Here is a 24,723-nt window from a genome sequence, read left to right as displayed (position 1 = left end):
CTGGGTTTTTAAATTCCATCGCTTAGAAAAGGATTTCAAAAGAAGCAATCATATTCAGTGAACACATGCACTCGGAAAAGGTGTGAGGAATATTTTAAATGATCATGAGTTTTATTTATGATGCCTTGATGGGTCTTTGTCTCACCTGCTTTTGTTCTTCTCCAAGGCTGTCCCACATAGATGCTACAATTTTTGAGACCTCTCCAAAGGTTGCATTGGGGTTTTGACCTTTAATTGCAGCCTGTGTGTCTCTGAAAAACAGGGCATATGCTGACACTGGCTTCTGTGGCTCATTGGGATCTTTCTTTTTCTTTTTCTTTGGAGTCTTGGGCTTCTTGCCAGAGTCTGGAGCAGCTCTTTTCTCTCCAATGGCCTGCAAAGCAAGAAGAAAATTCACTGCCTAGAATATACTTGCAGAGAATGCAACAAGACTTAACTCAGATCCATAATTGTTCTTTGAAGGTTTTGTTAGGCATCATCAACAGATGAATCACCACCAAAACTGGGGGAGGGGTAAACTTGCTTGGAGTTAACCAGACAGCAGAGATTAGCATTTAGAATATCGATTAATGAGACTCAGAAGTATCTTCAATACGTTCACAACATATGCTCTAAATAGCAATTATGAGTAATGAAAAACAGAACGCTCTGTACCAGGCAATGCTATATATATGCTACACTACACATACATACATCAGCAAAATATTTTATATTTTCAGAGATTTTAGAAGTAAAACCTAAATAATATTCAGGATGTTGATCATATTCAAATATTTTAAATGAGGTCCCTAGCCATAGTCACACGCCATATGTGTGATCTGTCTGAATTGATTTTTTTTTGAGGCTGATTTTTTAATTTTACCAGAATGTTACTTTGCTAATGGCTCTCCAGAAACTCAAATGGAAATGAGCTCCAATTTCTATACTTGCACCATAAGGAAAAAAGGTAATCTTTATTTTCTAAAATAACAATAATTTTCTAAAGATTAACAGCAAATGTAAAAATGTCAAAACTACTTTAAGTAGAGATAAAAGGGAAATTGATACTCTCCATAAAATTAAAAACTTGTAAAAAAAAAGAGCAATGGTTGATCTTAAAAATCACTAAGCAGACTAAAAAGAAGATGTTTGTTATTTATGGCAAGTAACCCTGCTCACAAGAATACTCCATAGAGACTCACACACATTGACCACATGAACTCTGAGAGATCAGAACCATAAACTGATACGGGTATAGTTTCCCAATTTAAAGATGACTAAGCTCCATATTCACCAGCTACCATCATCTAAGTTCACTGATGATTTAACATACTTATCAGAGAAGCAGGGAAATGATTTGTAAACCTCGTTTTATTCCCCTAGATTACAATGTTGAAGATAATTTTGCAGTTAACTTCATCAAGAATCCTGCAATGTTTGACAAAATCTGTTTTCAAAGCCAGCCTTGGGCAAGATCAACCAAGATAGATTCAAGTTACTAACAGATTGGCTTTTAATGGCTTGAATTCTAATTCAAATTTTCCTAGAGTATTATTTACTTTCTAAATGAGGGTCATTTGGAACTTTCACTAAATTCTTACCATTTACTAAAATTCTTAGGGAGGAAACTGATAAGGAACTTTTCTTAGAGAGCTCTGAACCCTCAAAGTGTTAAGAAACCACTGGCCTACCTCTAGGTGAGCCTATTGTTTGCACTATTTAAGTGATAACAGCATCCACACTTTATCTGAGTAGTTTATAAGCTTCAGATGGTTTTAAGTCATATCTCACTTCTCCTCCAAAATGCCATCTTTCATAACTCACACAATTAATTCATAATTCTCTAGAGCCCATAGTCTTTTTTCTAAATTTTCAAAATAAGTGACACTTGTTTAATTCTACTTAATGCATGTGAATTTCCAAGAGAGTCAGATGCCTTTCAGTTAGAGCTTCACTGGGAGCCAAGTTTTCCTTCAATGAAAAACATTATTTAAACAAGAAATGCTATATACAGACACACATATTTCTAGTTGAGTCCAACAACTATATTCTTCTCCTGGAAGAAAATCTGGCACTGTTAGAGCCACAATACCCTGACCCATGGCAAGATGCTATTACTTTCCAGAGGAGCTTTTTTTCCAAATGAGAGGAGTTCAGTTTCATTCTCTGTAAAACAATATTCAAATGTCGACCACCTTTGATGCCTTTCTTGGATAACCATGATGTGCCCTAATCATTATTACTTTTTAAAAATAAACCAGAAATGTGGAGTCTCACAATTTAAATAAAAATTCAGAATTAATTTTCCTAAGGAAATTTTTGTGTCATTGACTTAAAAGGGTTGAGACAGAAAGCTGGAGAAAAAGCTTTACCCTAAAGAGACATAATCAATGATAGTTTTAATCGTCCTTTCTCAGCTAAGGTTCAATGAAGATAAATTGGCTGTATTGTCTTTACACAAAACCTAGACCCTCGCTTAAAATGGAGCAAGCTAGGAGTCCCATAAGAGGTCCTCTTTAAGACATGACAATTTCAGTTTGGTACAGCGGCAAGTATGAAGATCAGTGGACATGCGACTGGAGGGAAAGGAATCCCTCTGAACTGTAATGGCTAAGCTGTTACCTAACCCCATCAGATCATATCCCTCAAGAGTCTTTAACCATTACTTCTCAGTCCTCTGGACTGAAGTTCTGTGAATGTGAGAAGACTGTCAGTGCATTTACCATTCCTGGGCCCAATGGGTGTGCTAACATGATGTTATAGAATAAACCCTTCATCTTGAAACCCCTTCGATTTCTGCAGCATCACTTGAACCTCCCTCCTCTGTTCCTCATCACTCTTAATCTTCTCTAGCTCCTCTTCTTCCTTTTGCTACTTATAAATAGATGATGCTCAGGGTTCTGTCCTTGACTTGCTCCTTATACTCTCTGAGAAGTCCTGATTACTTTCACATCTTCTCATCCACGTGCTGATGGTCCCAAAATCTATAGTTCCAGTTCCCATGAACTGAGTTCTAGACTCCAATGTAAGCACCTCAGATTCAACTCTAACATCCCAAACTCTCATGTTCCCCATGGGGGAGAATACTCCTCTCTTTGTGGGTTGCTCCTCTCATTTGCTGATAGCCATTCTGGCTCTCAAACTAAAACCCAATTTGTCTCTTCTTCAAATTCCAGTGGATCACCAAATCCTTAAAATCTTTATGATTCTCACTCCTAAAATGCCTGCTAATCTGGTACCTCCTGTTCATTCCCTCCCTTGATGAAAGGAAACATAACAAAAGAGTCTTCTAATTCATTTCCTTTTCTTTGGTCCCTCCCTTTATAAGGCATTCTATATAGCCAAAGTTATCTCTCTAAAGCATAAATTACTTATGCCATTCCTCGATGCAAATAATTAATCAGCTTTCAGCTACCAACAGAAGAAAGACCACCACATTTAAGCCATTTCGTTCTTCAACTTCTATTTCTCTCTTCCCCCATATCAAACTTCACTATACCCATAAACAGCATGTACTTCCACTGTTCCTCACTAGCCCCTCACCAAAATGTTGGCCTCTGTCTTCTGCCTCACAAACTTTTATTCGTCTTCTTAGACCTAATTCAAATATCGTTTTCTCAGTAAAGTCTTCCTCAAATCACTCTCCCAAGCAGAATCGATTAGAATCTCAGCACACCAGATACATCAGTTATATCACTAATCACATCTGGAGCTAGTTTTAAACATTGCTATTCATCCCCAATGGGGAGTCTCATGAGCAGTAATTCTCTTATAAATCTTTGTATCACAAGAACCAAACAAAATGCCAAGCACAGAGTAGGTATACAGCACATAATTAATGAGTGACTAATGAGTAATTATGTACTATTACAGTACCCTTTTTCATTATTCTAAGCATTTGGAAAAGTCATACCTGGAACACAGTTTTCATTTCAAACTTTGTATCATTTAAAATTATACATTTCCCATGACAAAGGCAAAAATGTAAGATGATGAGAATGAACTCAGCGATAAACATCACTGAAGCTGCAAGGCTGTCAAATGTGGCAGCAGCTTGACCAACACACTGGATGAAACTTGCTCACATGGACATTAACTTAGAACCAGAGCAGTTTAGAATTTCTGGAATGTCTAGAACTTCTGGAAATTTGTAGCAGGGAGTCCAAGCCCTCCTTTTGCAGATTAGAAAAATTGGGCCTACAAGAATTAAATAACATGTCCAATGCCTTACAGCTATAGTAGGAGAAGCCAGATCTCTCAATTTCCAGTCCAATATACTTTCTAAAGAAAATAAATGAAAGAGCGAAGAAAAACAACAAACCATCATACATTTAAATGCTACTCCAAATCCATGAAGAAAAACAAGGCAACACCATGAATGAAATTCAAACAGCATGGGGTAATCCCATATTCTACACTAAGGCAGCTCTAACTTACTCTGTTAGCTTCATCAGCATCCTCTTCATTGATGGAGCTGGAAGGGGAGGGAGTGGCCGATTTGCTTGCTGGAGGTGAAGGAGATGTGTGAGGCATACTGGCACCTCCCAAATTCAACCCCAACTGGGCGCTGAGCTGAGACTGGTTGATGGTGGTGAGCTGGGCAGGAGGCATGACCCCAGAACGCGCAGCATCAGTCATGTGGACGATGGACCGCATGATCAGGGAGGGATCCTGCCGGTACTGGGACACTTGTGTGTGGCTCTGATCCTAGAAAGGCAGCAACGAAGGGGAAAAAGATTTCCGTTTTTCCAGATATCAGTGAACTTATCAGGTTAGCATCTGCTTAGATAGGTTTGAACTGTTGCAATGTTGATAGGTCTGACCTATTGCAGGATGATGGTCTCCGTTCATTTATTAAATATAAGGACCCATGCCAAGAAGTTGAAAGGTGAGAAGCACAAAATCCAAATATCCAGCACAGAATATTTCATTATAGAACTGTCAGTGGATGTGGAAGGAAGGAAGGAAGGAAGGAAAGGAGGGAGGGAGGGAAGAAAGAAGAAAGGAAATTAGCAAAACTAAATATAATCTTTCAGCTCTTGTTTTTTATTGAGTAAACTGGTGGCAGGGAAAGGGCTGAAGCAGAGACCGCACCCATTCAGGCTCCTGCATTAGTTTACCATCCTTCCCACACACGTAGCTGTTATGAGAGAAAGCGAAGCCATTCTTTATTTTATTCTCCCAGAAATGCATAGGACATGCAGAGGATGGGCCAGCAAAGCACAGAGCTTTAGTTGCACAGAGCTTTAGTTTCACAGAGCAAACATCTGTTTGCTTTAGGGCACCCTTTCTGTGAAATCCTCTGTGGTTAACCAGACAGTCATTCCGATTCTGAATTACATTGTCAGCGGCATCTGGAAGTCATTCAATGTCTTTTGGATTGGATATCACTTTTTTCACTTAAACCTACTTTGTTTTCTTTTGTTCAATCCATCATGATTTAATATACTAATGAATTTTCTCATAAATACCTATAAAAAGATGGTAGAGATCATCAGAAATAGCTTTTTCTGAAACTTATTGCAGTTACTTCAAATGCAGCTTCCTCTGTTGTTGGTAGTCATACAGAAAGGCCTTATAGTTGTTACTGCTTATTCTCTATTTTTTTTAATTCCAAAGAATCAAAAAATGAAGACATGTTTTTCAAATGACTTACTTTAAGACATGTCATTTGGAGTGAGTCTGTGATTTTGCTGAAACCAAATTCTCTTGACTCACAGTGACCCAGAATCTAATTTTATACACAAGCCTATGAATTCTTAACTGTTCCTTTTTTGAGTCCTTCTGATAACGTTTATTTTTGCTCTTTAAAGAAGCAGAATGAATTGTAAATAACTAAATTGGAGCATTTGGTTTCTTCATATTAAATATATAAATGCCACTCAATAAGAAGATCTATCAAAGAAAACCAGTTGAATAAATTATGGTCTACCCATACGTCAAAGTGTTATGAAGCTTTTAAAAATAATGAATTAGATTTATGTGCATTGACCTAGGGCAGAATTTCTCAATTTCAGCTCTCTTGACATTTTGGACCAGATAATTTTTATTGTAGGGGCTTGTCCTGCATATTGAGGGGGCTTGTCCTGCATATTGTAGGTACTCAGATGCATCCCCAGCCTCTTCCCACTAGATGCTGACAACGTCCCTCCCCCTACCAGTCATGACAATGAAAAATGTCTCCAGACTTTGCCCCAGACGGGGCAAAACTACTCCCAGTTGAGAGCCACTAACCTACCCAACATACAGTACATAAAAGGCAAGTTAAATAATAACTCTACAGGACAGCCTTGTTTTCTTTGAGAAAAAAAAAAAGAAAGTGTATCCTAATGTTAACAATGGTTACATTATAAGGGGTAGAATGGGAGGGGCAAGGAGGGGAGAGTTTCAACTTTTTTTACGTACATGTGTATGCCGTTTTGATAAGCTGTGACCACAATACAAAAGTAAACAAAAACTAAAACACTTTAATCAGAAAAAAAAGGAAGATAATGCAAGTGGTTAAAAGAGTCCGTCAACAAGTGTTAGAACATTAAATACATACATTTCCCATTTCTTAATAATTTCCAAATAATCACTGTGAAATCCTGGAGGAAAGTGTCACAAGTATCAGAACACCACACTCCCTTATATCACCGGCAATGTTCTCCTTCGTTGTTCCTACAATATTACGTTCTACTTGCAGGTGTCTTTCTGCAGATTGTGTGGATTTTATGTTATCTGTTCATCCTAATTATCTTTTTTATTGGAATTCTACCACATTTGCTCATTTCTCCTAGAAAATCTGAGCTATCTGTGCAGTCTTCCATGTTCTCTTGAAGTGTAACCACTGCTCACTGACATAACTTCCACCCCCAAACTACTGGTAATTATGCCATCTAGCTTATTCTAAATTTTCTTCTTCATATATGTCTTTCAGAATGCTTTTTTTTTTTTTTTTTGATGGAGTCTCGCTCTGTTGCCCAGGCTGGAGTGCAGTGGTACCATCTCAGCTCACTGCAACCTCCACCTCCCAGGTTCAAGTGATTCTCCTGCCTTAGCCTCCTGAGTAGCTGAAATTACAGGTGCACACCACCACACCCAGCTAATTTTTGTATTTTTAGTAGAGACGGGGTTTCACCATGTTGGTCAGGCTTGTCTTGAACTCCTGACCTCAAGTGATCTGCCAGCCTCGGCTTCCCAAAGTGCTGGGATTACAGGCATGAGGCACCACACCCGGCCCAGAATGCTTTTTAAAAATCTTTCCATCTTATTTAAATCTAGATGTTTTAAAGTATCTACAGGCAAATTCCAGGGCACATTTAAATGAAGTATTTTAATTCTGACTGTATAATACCAAATTAGTTAACTGGTATGGCCATGAAATGTGATCATCTGATTTATGCAGTTTTCTCATTAGCAGAGAGTTACTTTGCTCTCTTTGCTCCAACGCTTGTGAAAATCTGCACATGTAGGTGCTCGATTGACTCACCCCACACCTACGGCATTTTTCAGATGGCTCTCATGGCCAAACACAAGGCCAAGAAGCATGTCTCCTTGGCTTCGTCAGCCCTTCCTGAATTCCATCTGCAATTTATGCCTTTATTATGGATCTTGTTGCTGGGGAGCTCCTTTGATAGACAGCCAAGGTTCACTGTACTAAAAAGGAAGTTTTACTGTGTGTTTATTACTATGTGCCAGCATTTGTGCTAAGCTTAATACGCACTTTCTAATTTAATCCTCTGGATTGCTTTCTGCATTAGATACTAGTCCTATACTCATTCTTAGACAGATAAGAGTGATTCCCCAGGCCCCCAAGCTAGCTAGTGAAGGTTTGACAGAAAACCTGGGCCCTAGAGAGCCATGGTATCTTCATGGTAGAGATGTGTCCTGGCAGAGAGAGATGAATGAGACTCTGGGATCTCCGCTGCCATCATCCCCCTTTAACAAAATCAACTCCATTTCCATTTGTTTTATAAATTGAGGTTCCTCATAATATTTCATTACAAAAAAAGAAAAAAAACAAAAACAAGGTTCTTTTGCAGGATGACAGTATGGAAACCATTCCTGAAGAGTACTGGTGGTGAGGCCAAGGCCCTGCCAAAACGTAGAGTCATCCACATAGTCTTCAGATCCAAAAAGATGTCATCTCCCACTGGACAAGATACCAAGGGCCTCTAGCCTATTTTTAAAGTAACCGCTGACCCACGTAATTCACGCATCAAAATGTGCTACCACTCACCATGGTTCACAGTTATCTGATAATCACTTCCTATGAGTGAAGATTATAATGTAGGACGATTAATGGCTAAAGTGTCTCTTTGGAAATTCAAGCTCCTTTAGGGCCACCAATTTTTTTTTTTTTTTTTTTTTGAGACGGAGTCTCGCTCTGTCGCCCAGGCTGGAGTGCATTGGCGCAATCTCGGCTCACTGCAAGCTCCGCCTCCCCGGTTCACGTCATTCTCCTGCCTCAGCCTCTCTGAGTAGCTGGGACTACAGGCACCCGCCACCACGCCTGGCTAATTTTTTGTATTTTTTAGTAGAGACGGGGTTTCACCGTGGTCTCGATCTCCTGACATCGTGATCCACCCGCCTTGGCCTCCCAAAGTGCTGGGATTACAAGCGTGAGCCACCACGCCCGGCCAGGGCCACCAATTATTAACAACTGCCTTGGGGAACTTGAGGATCCTCAACAGCTCCAATCATTTTCCATAAAAGTAACCTTTAAAAGATGTTACCCTTGATCTTAGGACTACCACATAAAAAGAGAAAGATGTCAGCTCAGTTTAAAAGTATTTATTGAGCACCTACTATGTATCAGGCCAGAGAAGGCAATATATCAAAGCTTATATCTTTGAGAACCAGGAAATTATCATGTGATTATTTTACACAATAAATGAAATCTTGAATGGATGAACAAATTTACTACAACAAAATGTAGGCCAGAATAATTTTTTATATACTCCCACCAAAATTGCTCACAATTTTTCCCAGTAGTAATGACACAATAAGGAAATGTATAACCATGAATATAGCCCAGAGAAATTTAATGTGCTTTTGTTAATATTACTTCTCACTTACAAAAATTAAGTCCTGAAAGATTTACCAGTGATCATTTAAAGGCAAAGCAGCTATTGGGTTCTAAGAGATTGCCCACTATCATAACTAAAAACAAGAGTTGAATGCTGGTAGCTTTTCCACTCCTTTCACAATTACATTTTATATGTAATGTTCCTTTATATAGTTTCCTAAATTTTTCAGTATTTGGGAAAAACTCATTCTCTCTTCCTTGTCTCGTTTTGTCTTCTAATTGGCGATATTAGATAAGAGTGTCTCAACCTGAGTGGTACTAACATTTGGGTCTGGATGATCCTTTGTTGGGGGCGGGGCATTCTGTGCATTATAGAATATTTAGCAGCATCTCTGGCCTCTACCCACTAGATACCAGTAGCCGCCCCTCTCCTACTGGGTTGTGACAACCAAAATGTATCCAGACATTGGCAAATGTCAAAATCCCCTTCATTTGCAAACTACTGTATTAGACAAATATCATAAAAATCATTTTCTTGGGGGAGTCAGGTAGTGAATGTTCAAAGCTTATGTTCTGTTCCTAAAAATAGAAAGCATACACATAAACAAGACTCCAACTGTGATAAATATTGGGAAGAAAATAAATAGGTTATACAAAAAAGAGTTATTGGGGAAGTATGGCTACATTTGATTGGGTCAATAGGAAAGATCTCTCAAAAAAGATAGCATTTGAGCTGATGCTGAAGGATGAGGAGAAGCCAACTGTGAAGTGAAGGGAAAAGCATGTCTCATGCAGAGGGAACATCATGTGCAAAGTCTGAAGTGGGAGAGATCTTCACATGCTTGAGAAATGAAAAGGTGGACAGGAAAGCTGGGTGCAGGGTAGGCAAGGTAAAGGGTGAAATGCAATAGGCTTGGAGAGACTGGCCTCATCGTGAAAGGTGGGGAAATCATGGGATGCTTCCCCGAAGAGGTGACCTACTATGCTGAGGTATAAAGGGAAGCAGAAGCCAACCAAGCCAGGGCATCCCAGACAGAGATGAACATGTACCTAAACCTGGGGCATGGGCAAACATACCACCGATAAGGAAATGACAGTCCAGAGTGACTGGGCCAGGAAGAGCACAGCTGGCTATGAGGCTGGAACAGCAAGTCATGGCCATAAAGTGACAAGGTTTATTGTCTGGGTTAGGAAGTCTGGATTATATTCACAGTGTAGAAGGCTGCCATTGAAAGTTTAAAGCATGGTGTATATCTAGTGGGACTATTCATTGCAATAAATATTAACTGACCATACCTCATGGGCAACCAACCCATCTAAATCAATTGCGGACATTTCTATTTCGTTTAAATATAAATGTATGGCCCGCCACCTCAATCTGTGTTTCGAAGAATACCCAAAGATTAATATTTGCAGTCGCAGAAGGTCACTCAGAATGGGTGGGCCATGGATCTCATAAAATGCTCTCACTAATAGGAGGGGCACTGCCTTCTATCTATTGGCCTGTATGATTCATGCCTGTGGTGTTCAACAAAGCCTTCTGGTTTCTGTATGTCTTGGTGGGGGTAGGGGAGTGCCTGGCGGAGGCTTGCCTCTCTCTCCACCTGATGAAAGAGGCTCTTTGTCTTTTTTAAACAGGAAAAATCCAATGAATGGATATTTTGGGTAGCAATCCCTCATTTTCTTAAATTGCCTGAAACCCAGCCTATTATTGAACATTAATCATTTGAGTGAATGGTTAAAATCTGAATAATGTTATATTAATAAGGAAACTTTAGATCACTAACATAAATGAAAAATTAAAATCACTCATGGCCAATGGAATGCCAAATAAACACCAGGAAAAGAAAATAATACTGTTATAGTCAGTGTGGATACCGGGGCCTGCCTGAGGCTCTGGGCCTGAGTTCTGCTTTCTTTAACTTAAGAAGGCTAAAAGAAAGGTGTGAAAGACTTAATTAGCCCCAAACTGAGTCTTTCTCCTGGACTTAATCAAGATTAAAAGAGAAATGAAAGGTGAAAAACTTCCTTACCGTGTAAGTCACTATGTTATAATATCATGTTTGTACTTCATATGAAGATATGTCTTAGGGTAGCAGGATATGAGAAGAGAATGGATAAAACTTGCTCTAATTTCCTTAAATGAGAAAACTCTACATATTTAAATCCTTCTCACTCATTTTTTCAGGCCTGGAGCAGTGCTACATTTATCTTTGTGCTGCACACTTAGTAGTACATAGTTATACATACTATGGTCTTGCTTCGTTTTGTTTCTTTTTGCAAATCTAAGATATAAGCTTTCACATTGACATTTTATTGTAAATATTATACATTATTATTCTATATTATCTGTTTATACTTATTACAATGGCACTTACACTTGGGTTGATTTCATCATTAAAAAATTTTTAAATTCTAATATGCAAATGTGTTTAATGCATCTTCTATCTATACTTACACATAAATATTCTCCATAACGATCCAATATTAGGTTTTCAAAATAGAGCATAACATCCAATTAAGAAGCAACTAACCCAAATATATTAGAGTGTGACTAAATATATTTTCACTGTGCCAGTTTTTAATCAATATTTCTTGAGAAATGAAGTAATTAAACAATTATCAGCAATAAAAATTACTTTGTATTCATAAATATCAGAGTTAACTGCAAATAGGAAATGCAGGCCAGTAATTTTATGTTCAATTATTTAGTTATGTCTTATAGCAATGTTAAAATTTTATTTCCAAATTAACAACGATCAAATAGTTATGCATAGCTACTACTTTTGTAACTCCAATGGACCCTGACACAGTCATGCCAAATGCATACCAATGATAATTACAGACCTGCATACCACCACCTTTATATTCATCAAAATATCTGCACTGAAATAGATCATTTTTACTTAATAACTACTCTCAGGGTTGTAATCAGACATACCTACCCATGAAAGTTTTGTAAAAAACAGTGTTCCCTAAAGTTAATTAATAGTTTCTTGGCAAAATAAAATTTTCAAGAGTTTATTATGAACACTTAATGGTAGTTTACTCATGTACCCTGTAACTGACTTTGTTTTACCAAAGGGACAGCTCCATGCTTATTTTATTCAGTCCTAAATTAAAATTTTAAAGAGCAATTCCACTTTTATAGCTGTTGATACTTCAAGCCCCCTCCCCTCCATTTTAACTTAGCAGTCTAAGTATGCTCTTAATAACAAGTAAATATCCTTTCATTGTCCTTTTATTCATTTATATATTGAAGAAATGAAATATTTATTGAAAGTCAAGTATATTCCAGGCCCAGGGATGACTCCAAACAGACCCAAGGAGCACTTGCCTTCCTGGAGCTTCTATTCTGGTAGGGAGGAGACAGATGGGAAGCAAGCAAAGGAAAGCATTGCAAAGGACGACAAGGGCTGTGAATAAAAGGAACAGGGGTAATGGTATACAGAGTAACTCTCACCTCTCCAAAAAATATTTGAGCCATCGTGTCAGTCTTATGTGGGAATCTAAGTGCTGGAAAAGGGTGTTTTTGCTGTCTCCGAACCATCACTAAGTACTACAACACTTAACTGTAGATGATCTATGTTAAAAAGAAGATACAGGGAAATAAACCACAGCCAGCCTCCTCATAACACTTTCCTTTAAACGTTATAAACCAAACAATAATCATGTATCACACTGCACAAGGGCTAATTAGGTTTAGTAGAAGTTTGGAACACAGTCCTACTTTGACAGACGACCCTCAAGTTAACTCAGCCCTAAAGACAATTCTTATCTGTTCAGAGTCAGTAGTATGCACAGGCCAAGAATAAAGAATATTTATTTTAAGCTCAGTGTGGTACAAGGCTCTACAAAGAAGGCAGCTTGTAAAAGTGTCTGTGGCCTGGATATTTTTGGCAGACAATTATCAAGGTATAGTAACAGCTAAATTAAAGTTGGCTTTTGACAATAAGCTTCTTTCAGGCAGCAGTCAGATTGAATCTCTGTAATTCATTGAGGGGACACTGGTAGTCAAAAAAAAAAAAAGAAACACAAAACAATTTCACAAACAGTATAATCAAGCTCTAATGATTAAAAACAGGCCAGGTGCAGTGGCTCATGCTTCTAATCACTGCACTTTGGGAGGCCAAGACAGAACAGCTGGAAGCCAGGAATTCAAGACCAGCCTGGGCAACTGACAGCAAGGCCCTGTCTCTATAAAAATTTTAAAAACTAGCTGGACGTGGTGGCACACACTTGTAGTCCCAGCTACTCGGGAAGCTGAGGATCGCTTGAACACGGGAGTTCGAGACTGCAGTGAGCTATGATCATACCACTGTACCTCAGCCTGAGTAACAGAGTGAGATCCTCTCTCTAAAAAATATGTAAAATTAAAAAAAAGGCAACAAACAATATACAGCACTTAGTAGGTGCTCAGTAAATATTCATTGAAGGTTAATATATGGTTTCAGTTTTATAATTTAGACTTCACACAGATAGGTCTTATTCCATTGAATGTGTATTTTTGCCTAGGTAAGTTGTGACTTTTATATTGTTAATTTATAATAAAATAGTTTTTGACCATAACTTGACCAAAGTTATTCAATCTGTATGATAAATTTGTAAGCATTCAATTTGTATGAGAAATTGCTTGTCCCCCCATGGCTAAATAGTCATCATCCTGTGGACTTTAGCTCCCCAACCTCTATTGACAATGGCAATGAATGCATTCATAACAATAATCAGGGCTTGTTTTAATAGAACGTTCCATGCATTAAACACCTTAATGATCCATGAAATAACCGCTTTATCTGTAACACATTAAGCAACATTGCTAAAAACAATGTATTAATTTAAAGTCTGCTATTTTTCTTAACGTAAGATTTTTTTAAGTATAAAAATGGCATGAAAGTCATTTTCTTAAAAACAAATATAATAATTCAATTTCAAAATGAGAGCCATGCCAAATGATGGTATAAAAACTTATAAAATAAGCCTGGTAATTTGAGATGTAATATTCTGATAAATTACCATTTTTCTATCAACAATGATATCTGTCTGGATTATGACTTGAGTCTTATGAATATTTTAAAAGCTCATAATTTTCTTCTCTGCATAAGTGTCTCCTATAGGACCTTTTCCTCTCTTTTTCTCTTCCCTTTAACAGGTACGAATACCACCATACTCAAATACTTTCCTTACTTCCATCTTTTTCAATTTTCTAACACTCCATTTGATACTGCTAGAGCACCACTATAGCATTTTCTATAAATATGTGTGATCACAATTAAATCCAAGGTAATATCAAACAGAAAATGTCAGTCCTGTAAACATGGAAATATAATATATGAAGAAAAGTATGTGAATTATCAGTGTGTTTTATAAATTCTCTTTTGGGGGGCATACAAAATATCAGACCAGAGACAATTATTTTACTGTCTGTTTCTTAGATATCAAAGAGAATTCTGAAATTCATCAAAGCTAACCTTCTGTTATGTACAACAGGCTAAGCTGAAAAGAATGTTAACAAGTTCAATTTTCATTCAATCAGCACTACTGCTCTCTGAAATGTTTCATTGCAGGAAAGAAATAAAAATAATCTATATGGTAATTATGAGGATGAATCCCCCAGTAACTTTCAGCTACATGAAAGGTCAGTTCTATTCAAGATATTTTATCAGTCCCCTGCACATACTCCTGTCCTGTCATTTTAAATCTGAACAGCATTTTATTTTCCCATTTACAGCTACCTGCAGAATTAAGTACTTAAGCCAAATAAGAAAAAAAAAAAGAAATGTTGAATGCTGGCAAAGGCTATAATAGCATAGAGATAAATCGTTCATCTGCTCTCTCTCAAGCCTCTAGGGCTGCAGATTTTTCTTCTCCTGGTGCACTGTGGGTATTCAAAACTTGTTCAACATGATTTCATTTCATTTCAGCCACTGCCTGAGAAAACTAAATTACAGAATCAATCATACAGAAGGTCAGAGTGAGACTTCATTACAAGTATTGCATGCTTGCATGAATATCTTTCATTTATGACTGACCCAATATGTCACAATAGCTGTCTAGTAAAAATAATCCACTTTCTGAAATTGATGTACTACTGATGTCAATGCTACTCAGCAGGCTGGGCAGATTATAGAGAGGTGTTAAAAAAAAACACACAACCCTTTGGAACGCACATTGAAGATTTTTAGAATTGCAATCTTTTGTGGATTAAAACAATTTCCAGATGATCATCTGAACTGACAATAACACTTAGAGGTAACAAATTTTTAACGAAAATATACTGTTGATTTTGATTTGCCAACCACATCCTGTTTTAAAATACACATATTTACGACAAGCAAATCAAGGTTGTTCTTTGAAGTCACAAATGCATCGACATTCAATTTTTCAGCAATTCGCTTTTGAATACTGGGGCATTATTTGCATATTTTGAAATGTGAATGCTAATCACTGGACTCTTTTTAATCCCCCTTTTTTGTTCCTGCCTTCTGTTTTTAAATATAATGGCATAAATTTAACGAAGATAAACATGTTGTGCTTGTTGCCAACAATAATGCAGCTAATCAGTAATGTGACAAACTGTCACTCTTTCTAAAGGAAAACCGATGAAGCTCTGAAGAAAAGCTGGTTCAATACAACATCAACAAGCTGGCTTTTCTTCTTATATGATAGTCTTAATTCACCATAGCAATCCTTAACAGACAGCCATATTCATTTGGATAATAAAACTTCTTACTTGCATAAGGTATGAAATATCCAACACACACTGGGAAGCTGAATGCATGATGTATAAAGTATTATTTATTATTTTTCTGGTGACTTTCCTAAGGGAAATCTCTGAGGAGGCTTCTGTGGAGTGTTATGATGTAGCCAGCCAACTCAGTACCCGCAGGGAGATATAGAAGAACCCTGACATAACCAATTTTCAACCATGCCTCTGGCGATTCTGAATTCAAGTTTATAGGTGAACATGTCAGGTAGTACATAGAACAAAGCCAACGACACATTGTATTCATCATAATTCTGTCCTAGTACATTTTATTTTTTCCAACATTTGTGATTTAAAATCCCATGACATTTCTTCAAGGTGAAATTCTACTAGAATTTTCAACAAGATTAGTTTGTTTCAAGCCAAAATAAATATCACTCAGGTTCAGCAAAACTTCAAAAAGGCACCAATAAATGTGATGAGGTCCATGTAAATACCATGACAACAGCCTGCACTTAGCTAAAGTACCTATACTTTCAAAAGTCAATGAAATAATTCAACTGCTTTAGCGATTAGCCATACATTACAAAAGAAGCATTAAAAATTGAGTCCTCTTTCCCAACGCCAGTCTGTGAAAGCATTGTTCTTTAAGTGTATGTGAATATCATAATTATTTTATGATTCCATCTTTAGTTCTTTCCAATATAGTAAATTCAATTGACCATGAAATGAAATTTCATAGTCAAAATGCCTCCTTTACACTTTTTTATGGCAGCAATAACAGTTTTATAGCTTTAAGACAAGGTAATTCATCAGATGTTTAATTTAAAGGCAGATTCTTATATTATTAATAAATATTTACCAATTTAATAAAGTACACATTTTAACATACATTTAACTATTTCTGCAACTCAAATGAGCCTCGCTGAGCATCTATGAATGACGGTGAACCCTGGCAAACTCCCTTGGTGACTAAACACACCCATTTTACTTTTATTCTTTTCTAAGCAAAACATTGCAAGCCTGGCTGTGGAGAAACAGAGAATAGAACCCTCCATTCCAGTGTCAAAGGTACAAAAATATAAGAAAGTCCCCTGGAAACAATTATTTTGATGTCGAGTAACGCTTATGAATACTTAATGGCTATTTCCCCACTGTTCACTGAATTCTTTTCTGACAAAAAAAAAATAAAGTAAAAAATAAAAACCCCGATGTTCAGCTCAAACACAAAAGATCACAGGCAAAGAAAATTATGTTGCTGCAATCCTATTTGGGAAAGTAATCTTATATTTCAGAGAGCACATTGAATCTTTGCACCACTAATCCACTACATATTTTGCAATCATACGTTGTTATCTGGGGAATTAACAATGAAGCCAATAAACATCACTGGCATGGTCCTAATGTGCAGAGAAATATGTAAACAAGCAAGAGGATTTGTTTTTTGTTATACCAACACATCTGTTTCATTTTACCAGGGTTTTTTTTTTTTAAAAAAAGCTCTATAAACTATTAATCTTGTTTTAAAAATGTCTACTTAGTACCTCACCTAGATAGACACAAATGCATTATATGCTATGATGGAAAAAAAAGAAAAATCCCAGCAGAAGAGTTTAAAATACTTAAGCAGATTTACTCTAGTGATTGCTGACTATAATTGCACACTAAGAAAAATAGAACCAAAATTATTGCATTAGTTGTCTTGGCTCCCTGGAGTGCCTTAATCGATGTTTATGACAATAAATAACACAATTAGGTGTATTTCACACAATCGCTTGTTCTATATTTTTCTCTGCTGGTTATAAGCAATTACACTTTTTCCCTTTTTTGGTATCTCAGTTTGGTATTTCATTTGCAGTAAGAGTAAATCATGTATTGTAAGCATTATAATACTAAAAACTCAAAAGACCTAGGCACCTGATAAGGACTTCCATTTCTAAAATCTTGCCTGGGCAAACTTTCAACTCAAGCACACCTTTGTGTTAAACCAACAGCAAGGGAAGATTGGCTACTTCCAAACCAATCAATTAGACTTTTGAAAAAAATCACTTTAAATCAGCAGAATCTTTTTGGATCATCTCTTTTTGGTTACTGTCAACCAACCCAATACCCTTTTGTTCAATACCAGGCAGCAATCCAGTACTGCATGTAAATAGCACTAGGATCAATCCACTAGGAACAGGCAAGAGCACGTTTCAGAACATGGACTCTCAGATCTTTACTATGATTTGTGCAAATGATAAAAAATAATTTCAGTAATAAATGTGGTGCCTACCATATGCAACCCACTGCTATGAAGCACGCCATCTTGTTCCACGAGATTTCTTGAGATTGTAATGGAAGGGAGGTCCAGGCTTTGAGGGGGAAACTGGGGTGTGAATTCACTTCCCTGGGAAGGTAATGGATCACTGAGGGCTTGAAAGGGTAGCAGTACATCCGGCATGCCTAGGGCAGGGTCTGACTCTGGAGGAGGCGTGATTGGTGGAATTTCGAATTCCTCGTCCCCAAGGCTTGGTGTATGGAATGTCTGCTAAAAGGAAACAAAATACAGATATATTCTTATTCTGTTCCTATATCTTATTCCTCCTGGGAGGGAAAGAGAAAGACATTGCATGAAAACACTACATACATATCTAGGCCAAATATTTATTTCTCAAATGAAAACATCTTAAACACAGATTTCCATATATAAAGTTTTGCTGATCATTCTGATTAAAGATTTAAGTCTCATTATCATATGGTTTTAATGGAGTATCAGTATTAACAGTTTTTTAATGCCTACTTAATTAGCAACATCTGTCTTTGTTGTTAGTTGGAGTATATAACAAATTGCTACTTTATTGATATGTTAGTGAAACAGCTCAAACCGCTGACACTATCCACATGCTTTATAAAATGCTGATGATTTTGTGGCACACACACACACACACACACACATTAATCCAGAACTGAACATTACATATATTTACTTTCTGCCACAACATATAAAACAAGTAATATTAAATTTGTGGTTTGCTTTTTTAATTTCCTCATTGGTATATTCCCAAGTGCAATGACTACTTCTATGGAAATTGTTACTGTGTGTAATACAATGTTTTATATAAGGATTATCATAGCTCATATTAAAAGATGCCAGCGCTTTTATTTAAACTATAAAGAGGGTTATTTTCTTTTACATGAACATTTTAATATGTATTTATCTGAACATTTTCTACCAGTCTTCTACTTTTTAAAGATGATCTAGAGAGCATACAGCTATATTGATATAGAAATACTAACTAGATTTGATGCTGTTCGCTTACTTAGACAAGTACTATATCTCAAGACCTAAGTCTTAATGCATTGTTTTTCTTCACTGATACTGAGATTCTTTTTTTTTTGGGGGGGGTGGGGATAGAGTCTCGCTCTGTCGCCCAGGCTGGAGGGCAGTGGCGCCATCTTGGCTCACTGCAAGCTCCGCCTCCTGGGTTCACGCCATTCTCCTGCCTCAGCCTCCCGAGTAGCTCGGACTACAGGTGCCCACCACCATACCCGGCTAATTTTTGAATTTTTTAGTAGAGACAGGGTTTCACCATGTTAGCCAGGATGGTCTCGATCTCCTGACCTTGTGATCCACCCACCTCAGCCTCCCAAGTGCTGGGATTACAGGAATGAGCCACCATACCCAGCCAATACTGAGATTCTTAAAGGCAGTGTTTTAAAATAGGGCCTCGTGATATAAATCAGGCTTGCTCCACCCAACCACACTAACCATTTTCCGGGGGATTTTTTTTGGCAAGAGGTTCTGGGAGAGTGGCAAGGTCTAGGTTTTTTTTTTGTTGTTTCTTTTTTTGTTTCTTTTTTTTTTTTTTTTTTTTTTTTGGTCAAGTGAAGGGTTTGGGGGACTACTCATATTTTTTATTCCTAGCTCAGAGGGTCAAACTTATAGTTCATTTATTATTAATAGTATTTGAAAGAATGAACTGGTGCAAGATAATTTGAGTCTGCTATTATCAGTTAAGAGGACTAATTAAGTGCTGAAAATCATCATTCTTCAAGCTATCAATCATGATATAACGTAATGACCACTTGAAAGAAAAGAAAAACTCAAGAAAAAAAAGCAACAAAAAACATTTCTTACATATAGAACCTGTCAAATGTTATTTGTATCTCACCAGAAAAAAAGAGGTCACAGGCTATGGCAGTCTATGGTGGGACAACTGAACATCTTGAGGTTCTTAGCAGGCTCAATATATGCAAAACCTCGTAGCAGAATAATACATTTGAATGCTAGACTAAAATATTGGATTTTCTGACACATGCATTCTAATAATGACCCCAAAAGCTGTCAGTTTCTAACTGTGGAACCCCTGGTTCCCAAACACAAAGGGATGAATTGGCCACAAACGTGGTTGGCTAACGAACATAACCCTATGGTTGCATTTGCCGTTATTTTGGCACTAATGTGGTCTAGTAACAGATGCAACTGTAATTTGTGACTCATTTGCTACCCCATTACTGCTTAATGAAATCTAACATATCACATTAACAATACGGATAAACACTCATTCTTGATATGTGGCATTTGGCTGTTTTCATTACCACTGTAATTAACACTTGAAATATTATTTCAATAAATATTTAAAGTACTTTAAAAATGGTCAGGGTAATCATGACACAGACAGAAAACATAAAGCAAATGTGTGAATTTCAAACTCAGAGTATCCTAGTCCCTGTAGTGTTATCTACAGGACAATATCCATGTGAAGGGAATTGGTTTCAGGCACAATTTAGACTTTACAGCATGCAAACCTAAAGACTTCCTGAATTAGTTTACACTCATTAAAATGTTAAAAAAGCAAGTAAATTTACTTTTAATGGAGTGTCTGGGAAATCAGGCACGTGCTATAATGTAGCATTAACATTTACTTGGGCTTTATTTTTTGTTCAAGAAAAGATGTACAGAGAAATCATTACATAAGATTACTTCCAAAACTAACATAAAACATGTCTATGCTAAGCAGTCACAATTAGGAAGGTTTTTATTTTTGTTAAGGAACAGATAGAGATGTCATATGCAATATGTCCCTATGGTATAATTTTTTTAATGGCAAATTAATTTCAATTTAGCATATTACAATATCCTAACCTAATATAATCAATGAAATAACCAAGAAAATGTTAAAATGTTAAACTACCTTTAAAGGCAGGTAATATATTAAAATTAAGCTTTCCTTAGAGAAAAAAGGAATCCAAAATGCTGGATATCTGAGATTATTAAAAAAAAAACCATATATGGCAAAAACAACAAAAAGACACACTGACTTTGGTAACTGTGCCGTCTGACCAATATCAGATTAATCATTTAGAGTTTACGTGATTATTTTTTACAGATACTGACTTTTCAATGTTTACCTTGAACATGTTAAAGTAGTATGTTCATGGTTAAATACCATCTGTACTGAAATGTTCAAAACATTTGTTCCTTTTGATAAAAATGCAAATCTGGAGAACTGTTGTATCAACATATAACAGCCAATGTCTGACACGGTGAATTATCACAGCTGGAATTAAATTGTCTCTGAACAGCTGCTGGCAGTAGAGCTTTCATCAATGTTTGATTCAAATGTAGGGAAAAAAATCCTACAGAATGAAACATCATGTTGTCCTTACAGATGGGGTTTGTGTTCATTATCACAAACAACACAGCAGCCAGTGCCAAACAATATTCCCTTATCTAAGCTGTCTTCTTGGTTAGAGAGATGATGGTCACTATAAAAATGATTAATCCAGGAATACCCTTAATTCTTGATTCCCCATTTATTCTAATAATTTCTCAAAGTTAATTTCTTTCATAACACTTGCCTCCCTTTACCAAGATCATTTATGAAGCCATTATTATTTTCATTCTCTGGGGTCAAGCTAGTTCAGTTTCCTGTATTTGAATGTATCTGGAAAATGAGGACTTTATATTACATGAACCGCAAGAGGAAATGTTCCATTTGGGCCAATTTCACTTCTGTTTGTTCTTGTTCTAAAACCTTAAATCTCACACAGTCTACCATTTTGGGGAAACCATGTTTTATCTAATCAAGATTGAGGTTTTTCTGGAGGGCAGGCCAATGAGACCAAACAGCAGCCCAAAATCAATAATAGGAAATGCAGTAAAAACAGCAGCAAGAAGACGATGCTTGTTTCATCTGCACCCGTAAACTGAAGACAGACCCAGAGACAATGAGGTGCTGGATTTAGATTCCATCACCCAGTTTCCCCAGCTGCGACCAAGTTTTGGAGCATGCCAGCCACTCATTCATTCATTCTATAAATATTTATTGAGCACCTACTACTGCCAGGCACTGTACTGGGCTATGGAGATCTAGCAACAAATTACAACACTCATTTCACATCACCCCAAGCCCCAAGAAACTATAATACTCTTCTGTTGCATAGTTTCCCAAACCATGACAACTTAATGACACTTAATTATCCCTAGGTATAGGTGAAGTTAAACTATTTTCCATTAAAAGTCACTTCTAGCCTGGTTTCTAAAAAAATAACCACTTATCTGCTTAGATACCAACACTGTATATGTGTGTGTGTGTGTGTGTGTGTTTTAACATACATTCTTATATATTTACTTTCTGTTTGCATTATTTTTTAACCAAAAGATTTGTATGAAGTTACTAACATTAGTAACAGTCTACAGACAAGTGATAAAATACTTATCAGGTTTTCTTTTCCAATAAGCTTTTCTCATTTCTCCTCCAAAGTCGTTACCTTGTGCCACATAAGAGAGAGATAAATTTGATACTTTGTTTTTCCCTTCAAGCCTATTAAATTATCTCAATAACACAAAAAACAGGAACAAACACATTAAGACAGTCACCTACCTCACTGGCAGCGAAGAACGCATTGTTCGCCTCAGCCATATTCATATAGTTATTATTATTTCCAAACTGAAAGAAAACAGATAGTTTTACATTAATATGCGGCATAATAAAGCATTCTGGCTGGGATTTGGAAAGAATGCTGGTGTTGCTAAATAAAAGAGAGTTTTATCAGCCCAAATGCAAAACATGACAAAGGTTTCAAGGCACTATGCTATACTGTCAACTGGTTCCCTCAGAAAATAAAGCACAGAGTTAAGCTAACTCAATAATTCTATAAAATAGTTTTGTTTCTCACCAAGACTAACTGTGAAGGGAGAGGATTACAAACATTAAGCCAACTGGTCACCAGTGTGTGTTGCTTATTGACCTGGCATTTGTGAGAGGTGAGAGGGAAAAGAGTTTCCAAGAAAATCACCTTGACACATTTTAAAAGCACATAAGGATTTTATAGCTTAGTTTTCAAGAACAGATGTCACAAGTGTGGGTAGGTTAAAATGTGAATTAAAGGGAATAAAATTCAATTCCCAGGACTCAAATTCTATTTTCTAGTGAATGGGGTGTGGCATGAATATAAATAAATTATACGACTAAAGAATATTTTTAAAATCTCCAAACAGAGCTTAAAGCGATATCTATATCCATCAGAGCTGCTGAAAACAGTGATATTTAATCTCTCAATGTAACATTAAGTGCAAAGAGGTTTAAAAATAAGCGGGATCTCATGAACACAGCAATTTTTATTTCATTCCCTAACACAATGGGCCATTCATATCATCACAAATAAGACCATATCAGCATTTCAGACTTAAGCTCTTTACTTCTAGGGACCTGTTATCAAAATGTAAAACTTGGATTTTGGCAGAAATGTATTTTCAGGTTCAAATGGTCTAAATCGGCACATTTTGTTGCTTTAAACATTGTTATCAGTCTGGCAATATGGAAAGGCTCTGTGAGTATAATAATCTAGAGCTATATTATTTTCATGATTTTTAACTGGTAAAAGAATGTCCTTTTTATAAAGTGTATTATTTCCTTCCTTGAATGCATCAAATAAAACATAGGTTTGGTCTCCAAAGGGTGAAATGTATATATCTATTCTCTAATATAAATAAAGCTAGTAATTATTTAAAAATACAATTTTCCCAAGGAGAGCGAGAGATGGATGGATGGAGATAAACGGGTAGGTACATAGATAGATACACAGATAAATATCGAGAATAAATAGAATATGGAGAGAGATACACAGATATGGAAGACTTATATAATCCTCTTCCTCAATAAACTAACACTTATTTCTGGGGGGCTCTCAATCCCTGACTCTGAAGGACTTGCACCCAGAAGCAGGATTGACATGCTACACTTTATCATGTCAGGGATCCAAGAACTAAGCAGCATTTATACGAAAGACGCTAATGGTTCCAGAGTATCCCACAACAGCCAACATATCTCAATGCACATACAATGAGCCATCCGACAAGCTCTCACTGAGCACTCAGCTTCATTTAGGTAAATATCTTTATAAGGATTTCTGAAAGATGAACTGGCGCTTAAGAAAGACCTTTATCTGGTTTCTCTGAAGGCATGTGATATCAGAAACATGTGCATGGCTGCACATGGGCACACACACACTCACACACATATTTTCCCTTGTTTTTCTACAATGTTAAATACATGCAAGAAAAAGTATTTTAAGTATTTTATTTTCTATCATGAAATTTTTGATGAATGAATGATGCTAGCGTTAAAATCTCAGGTCTCCATGCAAATGTTCCTTTTGGATATTTATAAGAACCTGGGCTCGAGATGAGTATTCCGTGCACCAGTCCTGGCCCCCCAAACCGCCTAACAGCCTATATCACAACTTCAACGTTATTTAAATGTAGGTTTTGTTGGGGAATTAGAAATCCATTTAAAGCAAACAGCTCATTATCACAGAGTATTTTTTTTTAAGATTAAACTAACTTATTATCTAATAGCACCTAAAACAACAAAGAAAAATAAAATGGCTATTAAACTAAGGGCCTAAACAATTCAAAAAACAAATTAAGCTTAGAGTGAAATAAGAACTGGGTTAGAAATCCTCTTCTGAACAGTTAGTATGCGAATGTAATTACTGAAGAAACTACAGCTAATCAGCTGTGAATTGTATCCATTAATTAGTA

At 36.7% G+C, this 24,723-nt stretch overlaps 1 protein-coding gene across 1 annotated transcript in view; it reads right to left on the bottom strand.

Annotated features, from left to right (window-relative positions):
- Positions 1 to 24,723, bottom strand: part of TOX3 (TOX high mobility group box family member 3) — a 111,773-nt gene that overhangs the window by 10,495 nt on the left and 76,555 nt on the right. Inside the window, exons 2-5 of the mRNA XM_055299677.1 lie at positions 22,562 to 22,627; positions 17,968 to 18,222; positions 4,417 to 4,686; positions 146 to 373 (exon numbers count right to left, since the gene is read on the bottom strand). Of these exons, the coding sequence (XP_055155652.1) occupies positions 146 to 373; positions 4,417 to 4,686; positions 17,968 to 18,222; positions 22,562 to 22,627 (819 nt within the window). The remainder of the gene's footprint in view (positions 1 to 145; positions 374 to 4,416; positions 4,687 to 17,967; positions 18,223 to 22,561; positions 22,628 to 24,723) is intronic.

Source organism: Symphalangus syndactylus, chromosome 11 (genome assembly GCF_028878055.3).
Source record: "Symphalangus syndactylus isolate Jambi chromosome 11, NHGRI_mSymSyn1-v2.1_pri, whole genome shotgun sequence".
Taxonomy (NCBI): Eukaryota; Metazoa; Chordata; class Mammalia; order Primates; family Hylobatidae; genus Symphalangus; species Symphalangus syndactylus.
The sequence above is the reverse complement of the archived record's forward strand: the minus strand, read 5'-3'. Positions and strand labels throughout refer to the sequence as shown.